At 34.6% G+C, this 18,416-nt stretch overlaps 1 protein-coding gene across 2 annotated transcripts; it reads right to left on the bottom strand.

Moving 5' to 3' along the window:
- Window positions 1-4,873: 4,873 nt before the first annotated feature.
- On the bottom strand, window positions 4,874-17,616 carry LOC146910845 (uncharacterized). Of its 2 annotated transcripts, none has more exons than XM_085727652.1 (20): window positions 17,369-17,616; window positions 17,190-17,262; window positions 16,608-16,730; window positions 15,847-16,016; window positions 14,385-14,534; window positions 13,168-13,311; window positions 12,587-12,647; window positions 12,109-12,419; window positions 11,244-11,375; window positions 11,027-11,146; window positions 10,820-10,906; window positions 10,563-10,694; window positions 10,297-10,414; window positions 10,076-10,201; window positions 9,669-9,803; window positions 9,000-9,142; window positions 8,579-8,719; window positions 7,328-7,651; window positions 6,285-6,410; window positions 4,874-5,286 (listed from the first exon to the last, which is right to left on the bottom strand). In XM_085727652.1, the coding sequence occupies exons 1-19, from the start codon at window positions 17,420-17,422 to the stop codon at window positions 6,327-6,329; spliced, it is 2,628 nt and encodes an 875-aa protein (XP_085583778.1). In that variant the 5' UTR covers window positions 17,423-17,616; the 3' UTR covers window positions 4,874-5,286; window positions 6,285-6,326. The 2 variants fall into 2 exon arrangements, with proteins under 2 accessions (XP_085583778.1, XP_085583780.1); XM_085727654.1 differs by having other exon boundaries at window positions 4,874-5,297.
- Window positions 17,617-18,416: the final 800 nt, after the last annotated feature.

Genomic DNA, 18,416 nt, shown 5'->3' on the forward strand with positions numbered 1-18,416 from the left:
ATAAAATAGTTGTTTCGGAAAATAGAAAAGATAAATATGAAATAGTTGTTTCAGAAAACAGAAGAGATAAATATGAAATAGTTGTTTCGGAAAAATAGGGCTATATATAAATATATGAAATAGTTGTAGGGCCAATTTGTTTCGGAAGTAGAGATAAATATGAAATAGTTGTTTCGGAAAATAGAAGAGATAAATATGAAATAGTTGTTTCGGAAAATAAAAGAGATAAATATGAAATAGTTGTTTCGGAAAATAGAAGAGATAAATATGAAATATGATCAATGGCTAAAATTGAATGGCGCCTAAATGCGCAAGATCCAATGGCTTAGAAAAGTGGAGGAAAAAATGGGGGGAAAAAATTAGGTTTAGGGTTAGCTTAACGGGTTAAGCTTTAGTAAATAAGATGTTTAATTTATCTTTTTCTATTGGTACACCAAAGAGCGGATTGAATCATGATATGATAATTTTATCATATCCTATCTTGTCCACCAAACAGGTCGTAAGTGTTAGGTATGTGGTAAGAGTTTAGTCTTGTAACCTTAAGGTATGGAATTTAACGCATTGTAAAATGGTCATTATTTCCTCCCATTTTTTTAAAATTATATATTTCTATTAAGCTTTTTTGGTAAACCCCCAAGCATATTTTTCCTTTTTTTTAATAATATATTGTGAGTAAGAGGCATAGGATGGGGTATGTGTCTTTCAGACTCATCTCTTGACTTAGTAAAAAAAAAAATCATATTATTAAATAATAAAACATTAACTAATTAACAAGTGCCAAAATTTTCATTTAAATTAATTAACTAATAAATTAATATTAAAATTGATTAACTACCATAAATCGATACTAAAAGTTAACTATAACTATAACTATAACTATAACTAAATAAAACAATCAAACAAATAATTTTTTTGTTGAAATAATTTTATTGGTGCAATGTATCCATCGACTTTAATGATAAATAATTTTCGTCGAAGAATTTGACTAAACATATTTATTAGATTTTTTTCTTTTGACCACAGTTTTTCAATCCACAAGGCTCAAACCTAAATCTTATTTAAACAAATAACATATAATTTAAAATTTACTAACCAATACTAACCAAACTAACAAACATTATATACTATCCTTCAAAAAAAAAAAACAAACATTATATACTAATAAATAGTAAAATTAACAAATAACATATATCATGATTAACTTAGACAAACTAATAGTAATTAACTAGTTTAACAACCGGTCAAAAAAATTAGTTTTGAGGAAGCGCCGCATCTCCTCTGCCTTCTCTCTACAGCGCCGCAACATCCCTCTCAATTCCAAACCCGTCAAAGATGTAACCACCATGGTTGGTGGTGCGACGAGCGACGGTGGTCCTCCGCACCACCATCTCACCAGATCTCTCGGCTTCAAGATCCGGTGGGTTTGGTTTCAACAGAGGATCGTTTCGTTCCTCTTTCAGTTTTCAAAACCGGAGGCGATGGTGGTTCGTCGACGCTCCGGTGGGTTGGTGTTCTCAATGGTGGGCGGTGGTGCGCTGGTTTTCGAGAACTACCCTAAACCCTTTTGGGTTTGCTCTCTTAACCATCGGTGCCGTGGCGGTTTGCTCATACGATCTGTTTCTTGTTCCCCGCAGGAAGCTGCATCGTAGTCAGGTTGTTTGGTTGGCTGGTTCCACAGTTAATCGAACACTGGTTGTGTTTCGTTTTAAACGGCGGTGGCTCCTCTGTCGTTGTCATGTTCAAAAAAGACTGAGTCATGGACTTGGTTGTGGTTTTGGGCTCGAAAGGGCTGGTACAGCTGCTGTGTTATTGCAGGGGCTTCTGGTTCGTGAATCCTTCTGTGTTGGCAGTTGATTCATACACTATTTTTCAAAAAAGTTGGGTTTGATTACAGCCAGACCTGTCTTCGTTACTTAGGTGTCGGTCGTGGGGGCATGCCTTTGATTTCTCTGTTGAGTTCTGCAGGTTTCAAAGATATGGTGACGCGTCGATGCTGTTTGAATATCTGTCGCAGTCGTTTGTGGCTGACTTCAGACTGACTTGGAATCCTAGTCATTCGTATGATTGACATTGGATTAATTGGACTCGAAAGAGTCGGTGTTGCTTGTTGCCTCGCTGCAGGGAGTTGTTGGTTCTTGGACTATGTTGTGTTGACGGTTGGTTCATACACCAAAGAGCTGACCTTTATTTAATTAGGATTAATCATTGGAGGTTTCATTTGTGTGGTATAAAATGTTTGTAATGCCCGTTTGGGTTGTCTGCACTTGTGTATTTTTTACTGGGTTAGGTCTATGTCCCCCCAGTTTTTTCCTGTACTTTTTCCTTTTTTTTTTAATAATATATATGGGCATTAGACACAAGATTAGAGTATAGTTGAGAAATCACCTGTTCTCTTTCTTGATGTTTTTATGCTCTGGCCTTATCAAAAAAAAATAGTTTTAACAAAAAAAAACTACATAAACTAACAGGAAACAAATAACAATATATTCAAACAAACTTTATTAAGAATAAAAAGAAATCACTAATATGTGTGACTACAAGGATGATTAGAAGGGAAGGTTGTGATGGTTGGACGGGACGTCGGTCGGTAGTAGCCTGAAGAGAGATCACCGAGAGACACTGCTAATGGTCTGAGTACTTATGACACTGTAAATGGCATCAATGGTAGAAACATGAAGGAAGAAGAGATGATGGAAAGGGAGAGAGAGTTTAAGAGACAAAGGGAGACATTGGACAATGGAGAAAATTGTGCCAGTAATGAGGGAGCGGACAGCACGAGGAGGGTGAAAGGAGAGATCAGGAGGAAAGAATACGTAAACGAATGTTATGAAGATTCGGTTCGTAGAAAAAATAACCAACACTGACAGAGTCGTGATTAGCCAGAAAAAATGTATTACAAAAAAGAAGCAATGTGCACAATTGGATCCTTGGTAATCTTAGGCTTTGTTTGCGAGTTTGGAGGGGAGGGGAGGGGAAGGCTTTGAGGGGTGGAAAACATGAGGGAAAATGAAGAAATGTTTCAAAAAAATTAAAAGAGTAGTTTTTTAGAGAATGATTAATTAATGCATATGATTACTATATTTTTAATTTTAAAAATAATATAACATCATAGATTAAATTTGAAGAATTTATATAAACCCTCCATAACCCCCCAAAACCCTCATCCAATACAATTATTTAGGCTTTGTTTGGGAGTTTGGAGGGGAGGGGAGGGTTTTGGAAAAAAGAAAGGAGCAAGTGGAAGAAATAGAAGACATTGGGAGGAGAGGGTTTTGGAGGTTAATTTTTTACTCATAATAAAAAATCCCCCTCATTTGGGGGAACTCAAAAATTGTATTGGGGGAGGGTTTTGGGGGGTTATGGAGGGTTTATATGAATTTTTCAAATTCAATCTATATTGTTATAATACTCTTAAAATTAAAAATATATTAATCATAAGTATTAGTTTATAATTCTCTGAAAAAATTATTCTTTCAAAAAATGTGAATTTTTTGTCCATTTTTCTATATATTTCCAACCCCCCAAAGCCCTCCCCTTCCTTCCCCTCCAAACTCCCAAACAAAGCCTTAGTTCCCCCAAAAGTCCTCGTGAGCTTAGCTCAATAGGTATGGACATTGCATAAAATATGCAAGGTCTGGGGTTCAAACCCCGGCCACCACCAAAAAAAAATTTAGTTCCCCCCAAATGAGGAGGGTTTAGTATTATGAAGAAAAGTTAACCCCCCAAGGCCCTCCCCTTCCATTTTCATCTATTTCTTCCACTTGCTCATTCGTTTTTTCCCAAGCCTTCCTTCCCTTCCCCTCCAAACTCGCAAACAAAGCCTTAGCGTTAACATTTAGAGACCAGACAACTAATGTGTATAAAGGGTTATGATTATAACCATTTGGATCCTTGGTAATCCAAATTGCACAATTGGATCTTGAAGGATAAAAATTGCACAATCGTAATACCTAAGACCTATAAATGCAATTAAGCCATTTTTTATTAACATCTATAAGTTTACAAGGATTTTATTATAAGGGTTTGTTTAGATTACTGTAAAGCGACATCTTTTTTTTTTTAAGACTGCAAAGTAACATCTTGAAGGGAAATATATTACAAGATTCAATTGTAATAACTAGGATGTAGGATTAATTTCATATCGGGGTTGATTGGGTTTTGAGTTACCCAAATGGCCAAATATGTGTTTTCTCAAAAATGTTTTGCTGGAAAATATGGTCTATATCACCTTCAGCTTCAATCCAGATTACAAGTTTTTCTTCTCGTTTACTTTACCTTTAACCAAATCCCATCTGGATAATCTTTCTAAACAACTTTTTTTTCCTTGTGGTTCAGCATCCAGCATGTTAGCCAAAAAGATATAATACCACAAGACAAACAAACGATTCACAATGTCACAGACAGAACAAGCAAGAGAAAGAGGCAAGCGAAGACACAAGCTAGTGATAACAATCTAATTAAACTTCTCTTTTAATCAACTACATTTTTATAAGGATTTTTCATAAACAAAGCTATTATTCTTTTGGCTCCTATTCTTTTTGTCAAGTAGCCGCCAGAATTTTAGTATTTTAACAAAATCGCAATTTTAGTCTCTTTCTATTAGCACAATTTTGGTCCTCCATTTTAAAAAATTTGATCAACCCATGATTTTGACTGTCCAACTTGATGACCTGACAATGTAATAAGCGACCAAATATAAAATTTAGGGGACTAATTGTTGAGTCTTCAAAAATAGTGTTAAATTGAGTTGTGATCAAGCATACAAAGTCATCTAAATCCTTTACCTCCATACCCCCATTTATCTAAAATATATACAGTTTGTTGACAGGGTTTCAAAGAAAACAAATAGAATTTCAAAGTTGGCCAACTTGACTTAAAAATGCATAGACACTGCGAACTCATTAATCAAACCTTGAACAAATAAGCATGCAAAACAAAATATCCATATCACTTAACTATGGGCAATAAACATAACGCAAATAATGGCATGTTAAGTGGAAGATCACAGACGCTCATCATAAGAGGCTAACTGATGGAACTATACATAGTTACTGACTATAGGGGCAAATTTTTTATTTCTCGACCATATAACAAACCGCTGTTAGCAGACCTCAAAATTGCTTGCAGAAAGCGGTAAAATTTATATTTCTCGACCGTATAACAAACCGCCGTTAGCAGACCTCAAAATTGCTTGCAGAATAAACTCCGGAAAAGGTTAGATGTTAACAATTACATGAATACTCCGCTGAGATTCATAAAACAGTTCCCAAGTTCCACCATATCAACCTGTTCAGAAACTGAGTAGAGTAAATTCAAGGGGTAAAAAAGATAACTCAAAAGCTATCCAAAAGATAAAGAGGGCAACAAAACAAAGTCAGTTCAGATATGACTCCATAGAGTGAACATGGTAATTACATCTTGTCTACCACAGCTCAGTTTAAGTCTTGCCTGTGAATATGACAATAGAGGAATTGCTTCTATGCCACAATGTCTGTAAGTATCAGGTCATAGTATTTAAGAATTACACGAACTTTTTCCACTACTATCATATTTAAGTAAATATATGCAATGGATATATTAAGAAACCAATGACATTTCTGTTCATTTAATTTGGTGAACATAGCCGTCATGAAAACATGATTCACTTGAAGGTTTGAATGCAAACTAATGAAGCAAAAGATTTATCAGCAAGAACATTCTGAACAAACAGTCAAATATCAGTCAATATAGAGATGATATACATGGTATTTCACGTAATGAAAAAAAGGGGGAAAAGAGGGAAGAAGGCAAAGATAATATAAACATCTGGTGTAAGTTCAACAGTGCAGGTACAGTTATCTCTAAAAACACATATCATTCTGAAATTCCTTCAAATGTGTAGTATCCACTAGATAATTAAATAAGAAATTTCAACAGCTATACATTTTTTTTTTGCATACGTACAGCTATACATATTAAATAATAAAATGGACAAGTGAATGCAGATTTATTTTTTTTACCAGCAAATTTGGCACCTCTAATGTTAGGAATAGGAATGCACTTTGGGGTTTAAAATACAGAATTATAACCTTTGGTTGAAAATTAATTATTGATATTTCAACAACTTTATGACTTGCTAGACATAAACATGTATTTTATCACAATCTTAATCATTGATTTTCAACCAAAGGGTTATCCAACCGTTCACTTTAGAAAAGACAAATCCATAACAAGCATGAAGATAAATAATATATCAAAAAATATAGGCCAAGAACCTAATAGCAATCAAAGTTTGAGAAACTCACGAGTACAAGTTTCTCGCTCAAAAACACCCTTCTTGACCATTGTTATCTTGTTAAAATATTCAATCGATCAAGTGTGTGTTGTACTTTAGGCCTTTCTTCAATTGTCAGACTAATTTGCCTTGAAGACTGCAAAAAAAAAAATTCAAAGAAAAGAAAATGAACAAAGAATGACTATAACAATTTTTGAAAAACCAACAATAAGACAAGTAAAAATGACAATATTTCAAAACATTATAAGAGCCATATCAAATAAAGCATCAGTTGGTCAGGAATATTGCAATTTTCCTGGACTAGACTTCATTCCAGCCAATTTTACTTGCTTGACGGACAATCTCTGGCTGACACTGACCTAGTACTAGGCGATCATCAAACTATTGAAACTCTCAAGTTAGCCTGCTTACCACTCACAACACCTGGCCCAACTCCTCTAAAAATGCCAAGTTTTACCACTGCTGTTGTGATATGAACTTAATCTCCTAGAAGAGCTCCTGAGTTGGAACAAAATAATTGTACCGAAGGCATCCTATAGCACATTTCAGCTAGGTATTTCAGAAGCAACTTTGGTGCCATTATCATGGGTGGGTTGGTGAACAGTCAACACCATAAGCGAAACTTTGTATACTCAAAGACAATGAATTATATTGTCTTATAATAGCCAACTTCAAACTACTACAATAATACAGAATCACTTTTCCATGGAATTCATTTCATGTCTGACCATAAACTACTTCCTCCAGAAAACTTGCCTAGCCCATAAGGGTAGGAAAATAATATAACGATGAGGATTCAATGCCAAGTGCACATGTGTGCGTTTGGTACAGAAGATGCACATTCTGAGGTTCACAATATCCCTAGTAAGTTACAAGCATAAGCCCCAAAGAAGAGGGTGCTAATATCTACTATATACTGGAGTGTAAATAATCGCAATAAAGACACCTTAATCATCACTCACATTTTTTTTGATGTAAGGAGAGCAGATAAGTAATATTTAAGAACAGGAAGCTTCAATACCAATTCATAATTGCTCATCAAGGATAAATTACCTGTAAGAAACGAACTTTTTGTATGATGCTATCAATATCTTCCTTGAATTCAGACATAATTTGTTGCAATTTTGCATCCTTGTGCATCAACACAAGTACAGATGCAACAGTGTTTACCCTAGTCAAGCAGTTCCCCATATGTTGAGTGCCATTACCATTTTCCAGTGACAAACTACTTTCAGTTATAGCTGATCCCATTGTCTTCAATACATAACCCATAAGTTTATGGCACCGATCAAACAAGAAAAAACAAGGTAGGAGATAATAAATGGTACTTAAACAATTGGCGGGAATGCGCCGCTCCTCACCATCTTCCGGAATGCGCTGTGGGACAGTGAAATATATGATCAACAGTTGAGACCCATTGCTTTAGGAAAAAATAAAGAAAACTAAGATAATTTACAAGATGTAACTACTAGTCAGAAAACAAACATACTACGGATCTAACAAAAAGTTTGAATAGACAGATGTTCCTATAATTATAAATAGCCATGGCAGGATGAGAAAATGAAAATATCCACTTGATAACTTGTTAAAGACGATACCATTGAAGTTCACAGATGTGTGTCTTGACTGTACAGAATTATCAAAATGAGTTTTGGTCCATCATGAACAAGGTGCTAATCACCATTCAAATATTATAAAATAACCATCAGTAATTAATTTATGTAAACAATTATTAAAAGTTGGTCCATTGTGAACCAAAACTCGTATGGATCATAGTATAATTTCCCTAGTTTCGTATACCCCTGTATTTTTTTACTATATGTAAAGTTCAGCTGCAAAATAATAACTTCAATGCAAGAAACATAACAAGGAACCAAGTCCAAGACCAATAGTATGGGTAAGTATCCATAGAAGGGTCGAGTTTCCATTTTTCTAATTGAATAGTCACTATGGTTAAAAATGTGAAATTGACATTTGTATCAACATAGGCAAGAAACAAAAATCGACCACTTGAAAAGTACATAGAATTTAGAAACTGTTCGCTATCTTTCTAATCTTTGTTTTATAAAGTAAGATATCACACCAAACAATAATAATATTTCAAAGTTGTCCTGAATGACTTTCATAAAAAATTAAGAAAAAAGAAGATACCAAAAGGTTTAACTTTTTTTACTTTCAACTTAAAACATGAACTGGGACATCCAAAAAATTAAATGAGGCATGTGAAATGATGGACGAGAGCATAAAATCAAGAAGATATTTTTGGTCAGTAAAAAGATTCGAGAAAGTATAATCAGTAATCACCTGCACAGCATCCATTATATATTCAGAAAGACAAGGGCCAAGAGTCATAATACTTTGTTCAGAAAGTCTCGTGGGTTTGGAATCCACCGTAACAAGCATTCTTAGGAGAGAACAACTATTATCCAAAGAAGGCTTTAGCAGCTGCGGCACAAAATACCAGAATGAGAAATCATTCTTCTAGAAAGTCACTGAATAAGACAACTAGTACCAGAGAAAGGTAACAGTGGAAATAAATGACGAAAAAATCCCAATGCAAAAGCAGTGTTATCAAATATCGGCCATGGCAGATATCAATGATGGTTTTCGGGCTCTCTGCAATGCCCAATTTCGGCCGATATGGCGAGGTTTTGGCTCTCCACCATGGACCACGAATGACAACACTGCAAAAGAAAAGAGAACACCCAATTGAGAGTAAACTTACTAATTGATCAATTATCACTTTCTCTATAATCTGTAGAACAAGAGAATTATTGCCGATCTGTTCCATGTATGAGCAAAGAACGGATGTCATTGACTTCAAAGTATTGCAGAGTGCATCACCCTTCAAACCAGCAGCATCAACTTCTGCAAATTTAGAAAGAATGATCTTTCTGATGCCAAGAGACTACAAAAGGTAGTACAAAAAAATTGACAGGCATGGCTAATTCAATCATCATAAAAAATTGACAGGCATGGCTAATCCAATCATCATAAACAACAAGATCAAACTTTGTCCTGGCCAAGGGTCAAACAAAACCTACCTAGCAAGTTATACAATCCATACATATCAATGACTACGTATATTCCTCGTTTCAGTACCTTCGCTAGTTGAAGAACATTTCAAAAATGCTATATAGTTTTGTAACCTTGTAGTTAATGAGAAGAAAGATATAGGATTGAAGGCGGGTGCATTTGTGATGATGAAGCTTAGAAAAGCAAGCATGGGGTCAATTGTCTTGAATTGATAATTTTGACCCTTTTTTAGTTCTTTCTGATCATTCATATTGAGAATAACAGACAGAAGTACTAATTTCAAAAGGCAAAATAAGAAATGGATGTTGTCAAAGTTACCAGTCCAAACTAATTTTCTATATAAATCTTTGTAACCTACCGGATGAAACTTTGAAACGCAAGGCCAAGGTGATGAAGACACTCAAGTAATCTGCAATATTTATATGTCCATCTTTATAGGCTGAATTGAGAATCTCTATGGTCCGAAATAACACATAGGGATCTAGATCGGGACCTGCAATAAGCACAGAAAAATTAATATACATAGGTTTTAATCCAGAAACATTGACAGCATTTAACTATCGTTAGCATCCAAATCTTGCTCAAATGGAGCTAGCTATATTGCACATTAAAAGCACTTGTACTGAAAGTGATGAAGAATTATCTACAAGTTTCCTCCACTGTTTTATCTTTTCACCTATCAAGATAAGTCTCAATAATATTGGTTTTTTTATTGATCTCTCCAACGTAATTCAGGACTATGTTAAACAAGCATGAAAAACTTACTTAGGCAACAGCCAGCTAATGACTTCAAAAAAGGCAAGTCCAAATGAGAGATATAGTAAAGGCAACATAATGAGAGCTCTTGAGATTCTCTAGGAAGTCTGAGAAAAGGACCATAGCATATATTTTCTGCAAGAGGAAATGGAAAGCAATTAGAAGCAAAATAGCATCTCTTTGGGTGGAATGTTATCCATGCTGAAGTTAACAACATATTGATGTTTTACCTCCTTGACACGTAGAATAAAATTCTTGCAACGAGTTTTGCATGTTATCATAAACGCAAACAAGTGCTGAGTTCAACAAAGCGCGTTGTCCAATACGAAGCTGAAGCCTTACTAAAGCCTAAATGAACATTGAACATTGAAAATTTTAAGGACAGGGAGATATACAATTTCAAGATCATAAATGCTGAAGCACGTTAATATCCACAAACTATGTCTGAGGAATTTAGCATAAAGAACTGATATTGAAATTACAAATTGATGATTACCAAGGAGCATGTTGGGTGTTTATCATCAAGCTGGATAAGCAACAGAGGAAGCTCTGTGATCCATGCACATAAAGCTTCTCGAAGTTCTACATTTCCTGGATTGTTTGTCTCCGGAGAAAGCATGTTTTGGATCTAGATTTGAATCAACGAAAAAATCATATACATTGAGCGGAAGAGGGGTATCAATAATCCAAACAAGTATCCACAAATCAAGAATTTCAAGGAAGCTCATGGGATAGTGATAAAGCTTAACTTACAGAAGTTAGCATATCTTCCATTGCAGAGAGACATGCCAGTTTTAATAAGGAACTTGGCTTGCTTTCCTTGAATGTATGGGTAAATGCCTGCATGGGTTGCAAATTCTATGTAAGAATAGCATCTTTGGAACATTTATATAAATTAGAATATCTAATCAATAGCTTTCAGCAACAAAAAAAAATCAGAATTCATGAGGCGAGTCAAACCCAAAGAAGACGAGACGTCCAGACGCTTGCTCCACGTGAAATAAATTTTGGAATAAAAGGAATGAGTTGAACTAAATGTTTTTCCCAGACAGTCTTACCAGACTGAGCAGTCGAGCCAAACTGCATATTAAAACCCTGAGTTAAACTCACATGTAGAATGACAATTATTTTCAACTTTATAAACTTCAAAAGGATTTTATTGGTGCATGTATCAAACCTTCCCAAGCAGTGCATTTTCAAGAAATTCTAGAAATTTCTCCAACAAAAAAGGAGGAAGGCAGATCCATTCATTTAATTCAAAAAATATTTTTGCAATCATCATGTTCAAATCAAGCAATCTACCATCATCCTGCAAAACAAAGGAAGAAAGAGTTAGTACATTTGAGACAGTCCTCCTGTTATTCCCTACCCTACATTACAAAGTAACGGGATCACTATAACACAACAGATTAATTTAACCCGCTACAGAGAATAGTTTATAGGGGGTAAACTATATTTTTTTAATATACTTGGCTGTAACAGCCAAATTTGAGTTGTGATGTCCCAAGCAAACAGACAAACCAAGATGAACTCAGACAAAAGTGCATCATGTAACCTCCAAATTACTTGTCAACATAAAAGGATAGAAGCTGCTAGTTAGATATAAAAACATTTCATGAAAGCATACCAGTTGGAAATTAGAAAAAAAACATAGCAAAAGTTATATTAATTCAATCTTGCAGTGCTAAGATATCCTCCTAAACAGGGGATACAATAAGATATAAAATCCTAAGTCCTGGTTAGGAAAAGGACAGTCGTTACATTGGTAGGCATGCAAGGAAATTAGAGAGCTATTCCTCCTCATTTGTACTATATTCTCGAGATAAGTGTACTCTTAAGAATAAAAGCAAACAACTTAGTAGATAGCTTAGCAATCCATTATATTTGATGAAATGGATCCAGATTTGCTTCGAATGGGTTATAAGAGGGAGGAAAATAGCTAATCTGCATAGCTCTGGTTTCTTTTTAGATGTCAAATATTAGAATTATCGTTATCCTAACTAGTCACCTCCAGAAGGTAAAAGAAACAAATGTGTGTCTACCTTTTGTGAAAGACCATGCCCTGGATCAAGGGGGAAAAGAGGAAATAATTTCTTCAAGAATGCAGAAGAGACAGATACATCCCATACAGCTACATCGCCTCCACCTTGAGAACTTGTGCATTCCGACTTCTTATCAATCCCATAAACGAAGGACCTGACTATAAGATCTATGCTATGAAGAATTGATGCCATACAGCCAAAAGACTTCCCTTCAAGATTCTCCCTAGCATTAAACAATGTAGTAAATTCCTGAAAACTATTTACTAATACCGGCACTAGATCCTTCAGTTTCATTATGATATGAGAAAAACCTACACAAAATAAAGCATAGAACAATACAGTCAAAAAATTATCAACAATATAAAAGCTTAACAAATCTTTTTAGATACTTATAAATTATGCAAACAAATACAAGATGTAACAACATTCTGTTTGTTCTTTCATTCAAAAACGACACTGTATTTTTCATGTAACGTACCAGTAGAGCTCATAGAGTTATCAGCTTCAAAAGCATGCAATACTCTTTGTCCAATATCATCCTATTAAAATAAGATAAAGCATTAGAAATCAATTGGAGAAGGCAACAGCATGAAAACGAAGTCTCTATAAATCACAGTGGGAAAAAAAAGTAGGTGGTTTGAGTCTTGAGATGTTATGGTCTGAAAAGCCAAGAATTTAATCATATAACAAGCGACTCATATTTATCTACCTAGTTTCATGCATTATGATTTTAAAGTGCCTGAATCTAACGACAAGCATTGAATTTCCATTCTATGCATTCAATATGCCAACTGTTCAAGATTATTGGTTACTATATGTTTCCTGAGTTCCGACTACGAATGCATATAATTCAACCTGTCTAAACATAAAGTTGAAAGGGGAAACGAAAGAACAAGGCTAAAATGTCGAAAGAGTTTTATGTTCTGCATAGATATAAAAAACTTTTTTTTAACAAGATACAGAAAGCTTAAGAGAAACGAAAACTTCTATTGCAATGTTATTGTTGATTCAGGTCACAGAGACTAACTAGTATTCACAATTAAGCGAAACCAAAGATACCTTCTTTTGCAAATCAGTTTCTTCTATGTTCCATGGCAAGAGTGACAGGCAGCGAACCAATCCGGTAAAAGCATCCTTTAGTTTTTCTTTGTCTTGTAAATGGTACTGGTTCTTCCTTAGGATATCCTCATAATTCTGAAAAATCTGTTAACCATGCCATCAAAATTACAGAGAATTCTTAGCTCCAAATACAGAAATACGACAAATACAATCTAAGGACCAATATAACAAAAATTCAGTATAAGTTTGCAGAATAAGTATCCAGTTGAATAGAACTCAGTGTAGGTTTACAGAATAAAGTATCCAGTTGAATAGAACATATCGAAGTAACAAGCTAAAAAATTTATAAGATGATAGTACATAAACCAATTACAGATAACCATGCAAAATTGAAACACATTCATAGTCTGCATTTCACAAACAAAACTAAGAAACTAATTGTAATACCATTTTCTGAAGGAAATTTTAAAAGCCTTGTAAGAGAAATGTTGAAATCAGATTATATTATACACATTTTGTTAACTGATAAAACCAAGCACACAAAAAGAATATAAATTGCTAACTGTACTGCAATATATCCACTGAAAACTGGGGATGAATCTCTTTCTTACAACATGGAAAAGTATGATCTAACAGAAGAAAATAACTCCTGAACTATGGAATGGAAATGAACCTCCTGGCAAAAAAAAAAAGTTAATGATACTCTCAAAGTGAGAGCACCCACGTTGAGATTGGAACCGCCCCAATACTCAGTCCCACTAATTCCACTTAACAGTCATCACACCTCTCTCATTTCGTTATCCTACTGAAAATACAACTCTCCCCCCCTCCCTCCAAGAATCCCACGTCCCCCTCTCATCTATTTACTGCCACCTGTCCTATTTTGTATGCTTCCTTCTAACTGCTTTTTCTGCTTCCAATCCCACATCCTACCCTTCCACTCCTCTTCTTTACTTGTCACCTTCAACTGTGTTACCACCAACTGAAGGCCCAATAAGCCCAGTAACCCATCATTAACCATATGGTAATGCAAAATAAGAATAACAACGAAAATGGAAACAAAAATATTAAAAAAACTAGTAAACTGCCTTTTAGTTAAGTTTAAAGTTAAACTATTGCTAAATCTGGGAACATAGAACAAAGTTCTATCAAATAGCAAAGTTCTATCAAATACAAAAGATTATGAAAACGTTTACAATATGGACAGACAATACTACCTTTTCTGCATAAGAAGAAAAGCAAGGAGGATAATATTCAAGAGTAAGGTCTAAGAAATCAAATGCCATGAACCGAATGTCAGCTGCCAAATGTGTCATTGCATTAAATATGTAAGCCATCAATAAAGAAGTGATCAGCTCTTGATTATCCTACAAAATTTAGTGAGAACAAAGTAACAAAATAAGATGAATGAAGTGTACGAGAGAGTAATCATTACTATGTTGATATGATTGTATAAAAATTAGAGGATATGTCAATTGAAACCAAACTATATCCTCGGAAATCAATGACTGAAGAAATCAACAAAACAGAGAACGTGCATTACAGCCGAACACAATAACCAGAAGCCAATATAACAGAACAGAAATCAAAAGTTAAAAAAAAAAAAAAAATTTAATTACTTCATCACAAGAGAGAAAACGGCCAACATCAGTTTTTCAACAAACTTTTGTCAGCACAATAGGGCAATGGTCCTTTAAAGTGAGCAAGTACGGTTTATTCATCCTTAAGTATTAGTAGGTTGAGATTAAGATCTAAATAAAATCAATGGATGGATACCCCCCTTACTAGATCATGTAATCTACACAATGATTTGTATGTGTACCAAACTCATTTACTTGATGGTATGTTTTAATATCACTTATTTCTTTATTAGCATTAGTGTCCAACAAAGAAATTCAACATCCTTCGTAGAGAGGCATGACGAAGTGATGATGCACCACCCACCCCACAGGAAAAACATAGCATCCTGATAAGTGGGTAATTATTTGAGCAATTAAATATTTTAAAATAAGCTCAATATTACCAGAAAAAATATATTTATATTGAATTTAGATTAATATTGGAAATCAATGCGATTAGCCCTGATTGGAAAATCAATAAAAAAATGCTATATGTTCGAGTTTCTTTCAAATGGATGAAAAATTGCTCACAAATATTCTTGCAAATCTAATTAGTCGCAATGGGTGGGGTTGTATTGGGAGTAGGATTAATAATAAGATGCTTTGTGTTCTTCTCTTTATGTTGAAGTGTGGGTGATTTGGCAGCAGCATAATTCTAGAATCGTGCGTCACAAATTCTTCAACTCCATTTTTTTGGGGCCTGCATAGGTTTTGCTCATAAACTTCTTAAGGTTGGTTTTTTATGGACCTGCATAGATTTTTGCTCATAAACTTCTTAAGGTTGGCTCTAGGTCTAATAAGTAAAAGTACGGCGCTGCTTTTTTTAGGCAATGTAATGTTTCATGTTTTCACTTCTGTCATCCCCTATGCAACTTTAATAGGACTCGTGATCCTCGCGTATGGTATCATTTTCTGGTTTGTAACACTAATGATATATCAAAAGTTGTGTGTGTGTGCGTGTGCGTGTGTGGGGGGGACTACAATATTTTATTCTTCGAAATGATAAAGGAGCAACATTTTAACGTGTAAGAGAAAATTAAGTAAACAAGACAGAAAGTACCTCTTTGCAACTAGGTAAAATCACTAGTTTAAAAAGATCATATAATGATCTGCGAACCACTTTATCATCATCGCCAATGCGCTCGCGAAGTTTTTCTACAACACGATACTTATGCAACACTAGTTCTTCTGGATGTTTACTGAATAAATCCTTAATACCCATCAATGCATCTGTATTTGGGTGGAGGATATGCCAAATAGATTATTAATTAGGATATGACAGAATATATATATATATATATATATATATATATATATATATATATATTTATTTATATGAAATTTGAATGCTTGACTAGCTTGGGTAAAATAACAGCATCAATCCATGAATTACAGTTAAAAAGAATACGAGTATAATATGAACCAACCCTTCAAGTAATCATGAAGTGCCATGATTACCAGTCAACTTCATTTTTCTTTCAATAGATTACAAAGTAATGTTTGATAATAGATTTCATGGTCGAAATTTATTTGGTTGGAAGTTTAAAATCGAACCAAATAGACCTCTGTCATTCCTTAAACTTTAGAAACTAAACCAGAGACAATGTATTGTATTTCAATTCATAGCATTGTTCTATTAATCAAAACAACGTAATAAGCATCCCAAACCAACAACTTAGAAAGAGTTAATGAAAATAACTTTTTCTGAGGATTCTACAGGTCTCAACCATACAAAATTCCTACTGTACAGAATCAATGATACCGATATCCACACATAAAGGCATCTAAACAATGACAACATATCCAGCAAAATGAATATACCTCTTCGAACTTTTGCATTGTGATGAGATGTTTGACTAAGAAGTTCTTTTAAAGTCAAACCTTTCTTGTTTACGGCTAAACCTGCCTTATCAGCTGCTACACTCTGCTCCGGAAGAATAATTGCTGTGGGAAACACATTGGTAAAATTACTTCATTATATTAGTTCATCTATAAACAAAGCATTTAAAAAAATCCATTCATAAATTATAGTGCGTATCTGCTTGCACTTATTGTGTGTGACAGGGAGAGAGGCTTATTTGAGCTTATCTACTGCCAAGTTCATTAGCTGCTTTCAACTTATATTCATAAGTTCACAGAGAAAGCTTATGCAAACAGCTTATAGCTTGTATGAAAAACAATTTAACTTTATTTTATCTTTTGTTGCAGAAATAGTTTATACAGCATATGTATAAGCTGCAAAGTAAGTTGTTTATCCAAACAGGACCTAGTTTCACAAGCTTTTGGAATTTTTTAAAGTTCGTGATGAAATATAAATGTGTCCTAAGGTGGAAAACTAGGGCTTGATTTGTGAAAAACTAAACCTAGGGAAATTATGGAGCGAAGAGGATATGACTTTGGTACCTTTAGATTTAACTTCGGTGTTTGTTGCATTCTTAGGTGGAGGCAGTTTCCTCCCAATCTTAACCTTTCTTTTCTGAAATTTAGAGCAAGATAAACTCGAATGAGCATTGAAAAGCTTTGGAAAAAATCATAAACAAGGTTAAATATGCATATAAGTATTCAATAGAATCGTGATAGACCTTAAAATCAACGACGCCGCTCTTTTTCTTGGATTTGGCTTTGGGACGAGTCATCTTGCGCAGACTTGAAAGTGAGAGCAGAAGAAGAGGCGAAAGCTTTGTTTAGATTTTTCAGCAGAGTTGAGTTTAAGCTATAAGCAGTGACGGTGTTTTGTTGCGGTTAACGGTGGGAGGACTCGAAGCTGAGGAATGGCCGTAAGGGAGAAGAGACGCGTGTGTAACAGTATAGATTGCGGTTAAACGTTCCTGATTTCAGAGAGAGAATTGACGGTAAGTTTTGTAGGGTTTTGATTTACCTTTCATCCAAGTGAGTTCGTAACCGGGTTTAGAAAATTTACAAAACCTTGTTTTAAAATTTATGGCAGAAAAGACATTCACTAAAAAAAAATACATTTTTCGCCGGGTTGATTAAAATTTAAAACAAAATACTTTCATTTTCATAAACAAATTTACACTGTCACGTGAGCATAGCTCAGTTGGTAGGACAATACATTATTATATGCAGGGGTCGAGGTTCGAACCCCGGACACCCCACTTATTCACCTTATAAGGTGAATTCTAGCCACTAGGCTACCTGACCAAAATCCGGGGTTCAAACCCCGGCCACCACCTGGACACCCCACTTATTCACCTTATAAGGTGAATTCTAGCCACTAGGCTACCCGGCCACCACCACCACCCGGACACCCCACTTATTCACCTTATAAAGTGAATTCTAGCCACTAGGCTACCTGACCAAAATCCGGGGTTCAAACCCCGGCCACCACCAAAAAAATATAACAGAGGTCGTTTAAGGTTTTTTGATGAACATTAATAAAAAAACTAATTAATAAATAGTTCGTTGTAACAATTTTACGAAGTTTTACGAAGTTGTTTGACAATACCAAATTTTGAGCTTATAGCTTATAAGTTTATATAGAACCCCGGACACCCCACTTATTCACCTTATAAGGTGAATTCTAGCCACTAGGCTACCTGACAAAAAAAAAACAAATTTACACTACCAAAAAAAATTAAAACAAATTTCTCAACAAAAAAAAAAACACAA

Source organism: Medicago sativa, chromosome 7, assembly GCF_051527215.1.
Source record: "Medicago sativa cultivar Bolivia chromosome 7, Bolivia_mono, whole genome shotgun sequence".
Classification (NCBI taxonomy): domain Eukaryota; kingdom Viridiplantae; phylum Streptophyta; class Magnoliopsida; order Fabales; family Fabaceae; genus Medicago; species Medicago sativa.